Below are 2,621 nucleotides of genomic sequence, written 5' to 3' on the forward strand. Positions count from 1 at the left end.
CTCTCTCTCTCTCTCTCTCCTTAAGACATACTTTAAATGAACCAAAAAGCTAAAATTAATTACAAATAGATGTCGAATTATTCTTTCTTTTTTTGTATGGAATGACTTAAATTTGGGCAGCATTTGAGACTAATTGAGCTAGCAGTGTTACTGGAAGTGTGCTGGAAAAGGCATTGGCTTTTTAGTGGGTGTGAAAATGCAAAGGGGATGAGCAAAATTTGACTGGGGGCTTATTCTCAAAGATACAACCATCAAGACCAGTTCTATGAGTGAGACTGGAATGCTGTCTTGCTGTTGATATTATTAAGTTGATTTTATACATTAAGCTTGACGTATTAAGGCTGCTCTGTCCTTGTTAAGGGGTTGGGTTAAAATGTCTAAATGCCTGCACTGATCCGAGGAAGTCTGCTTGTTCTGACCAGTGCTTGGGGTTTCCAGTGTTTTCTAAAGACTCGCTTAAAGATACTTCAATGATGAAATTTTCTTCCAGCGTTTAATTTTCTTTACATTGTTAAAATGCTCAAACACACACACACGCAATGCATTAGCAATGTATCTTCCCATCATCTGTCCCATTTTCTTCCTTGAGTATAAAAGCGATTTCCAAATGCCATGTCCTTTCATCCCTCCATGCACACCACCCCTCTTAAACTGTTGCATCACTGTTAAGTCATGATCCCATTACAGACTAGGACTAAAGGTATGTCATTGCTTACCGTAAAGCCATTTATCCAGAAATATCTCAGGGGAAGGGCACCCGGGAATGGAGTGAAACACATCTCCTTCGGAAGCAGTTGTGTCTGTATAGTTTTCTTTTCCTGGGAAGATTAACTGAAAAAAAGAGAAATAAGGACAATTAAAAACAAAATCATGGTATCTGGAGAACATGAAAGCATCCTCACAGCCAAACTGCTCTGTGGTTATTTGTTATTTATTCATATGAGATTAAGCTGTAAGCAAATTGCACAGAAACACTAGTTCATCCCAAACACCCCATGTTAGCATGTAGACCTCAATGGTGACATCCACTGGGACCTATTTCTTCCACAGTGTCCTTAGACTTCTCATCTTATTTAGGGAATCAATAGCAATTGTTTGACAGGAACATCGCCCAGGATATTCTGTATTTTAGAAAACTAGAAATCAAATTTTTATATTTTGGATTGAGTAGCACTTGCTATAGGCTGTAAAAAGGTGCGGCTAACTTGTAACTTTCTTTTCCCCTATGCATGTAAAAGGAGTGACTTGTGGGATGTGTCTTCATTTGAATAACCTCGAAGCAACCAGAGTTCTAATTAAAAGGCATCGCCTGACTTTTCAGCCAGTGACACACCATCTTTCATCTAGGCAAGGAAGCGTTTTATCAGGTCTGTGGTGACAGCCTTGGGTGGCACTATTGTCATCCTTCTATTGAAACTTGAGTCTATGGCTCTATGTGTCAGAAAACTTACAACTGACACCGCCCTTAAAAAAAATGAAAGCATCTTGACTATACATACCTTTTACATGTTTTCCTTCATAAACCCATAATGCTAAAATCCTTCCCTGTGTAACACCACCAGAGATGGTAGCCAGGGGACCAGTTTATCATCTCACATTGTCCCATCAGGATTTTGCGTAGCATTAACACAATTCAAATTGCCCTCCTCCAAACAGCAGCATGTATGCTTTCTTAATAAACTTATTTGGATCTTGCCTTTTACCTAAAAATCTAGGTTTATTAATAGACCAGCATTCTCAGTTCTTTATACATGTAAGGACAACAAACAATAGTTTCGAGATTGATTTTCTTAGAAAAGTAATTGTAAACTATATATCAACATTTTAAAATGCAGCTACTTAGGGAAAAAAATGTCCAAATAGTATCCCCCCACCCCATAACAAATGTGGTTAAGAAATCCCACATAGTTCCCTGAGTACTATTAACTGAAACTGTACCTAAATCATTCTAAGTATAACATCAGTCTTAGAGACCCAGAAGTACAAACAGGCAAATAAACAAGTTACCCAGGCCAATTGTTTCAAAGACCTACCTGGCCTCTGTTCGATGATAAAAAAGAGACTCATCACAAAAATAAAAAATACCAAAAAATAATGCTGAAATCTCATTTTTTTCTTTTTTCACACACGAGTGAACAATAGCTCTCCAAGTAAAGAAATAGTCTGTAAATAGTGTGGGCAGTATCTGTCCAGCTCAACCCGCATCCTACAGACAGACCTCAGAGGGCTGCCAGCTGCTTTTTCCAGAAAAGGTTAATGATCACATCAGACAAGGTTACTGGTGCACTGGGCTGTGGTCAGAGCTCCCAAGCCTCAAGCCCCTCCTCCATTCCTCTCTGCTGCTCCCCTGTCACTCCCCTTTATTTCCATAAGCAAATATTGGTGAAATGGACCATTCAGGCATGCAGTAACTTCAGTGGGAAGTCTCCTCCGCAAAAGCTCCAAGGAGAGGGGCTCCAATTCAATCTGTTTATGAAGAAAAATGTAAAAGGAGGCCTGGGTTGGCTCCTCTCCTCTCCATTTGCATCTGTTTAAACTTTGCATTGCCCATATTGGTCCCACATGCAGAAAGCAGTGGAAATGACAGGAAGTTTCTCTTTTGTCCTCTTGCAGAAGGAATG

At 39.5% G+C, this 2,621-nt stretch overlaps 1 protein-coding gene across 1 annotated transcript; it reads right to left on the bottom strand.

Moving 5' to 3' along the window:
- Positions 1-742: 742 nt before the first annotated feature.
- On the bottom strand, positions 743-2,109 carry Apela (apelin receptor early endogenous ligand). The gene is made up of 2 exons (XM_035451562.1): positions 2,034-2,109; positions 743-831 (listed from the first exon to the last, which is right to left on the bottom strand). Exons 1-2 carry the CDS (start codon positions 2,107-2,109, stop codon positions 743-745), a joined length of 165 nt encoding a protein of 54 aa, XP_035307453.1.
- Positions 2,110-2,621: the final 512 nt, after the last annotated feature.

The sequence above is a fragment of the Cricetulus griseus genome (assembly GCF_003668045.3).
Source record: "Cricetulus griseus strain 17A/GY chromosome 1 unlocalized genomic scaffold, alternate assembly CriGri-PICRH-1.0 chr1_0, whole genome shotgun sequence".
NCBI lineage: Eukaryota > Metazoa > Chordata > Mammalia > Rodentia > Cricetidae > Cricetulus > Cricetulus griseus.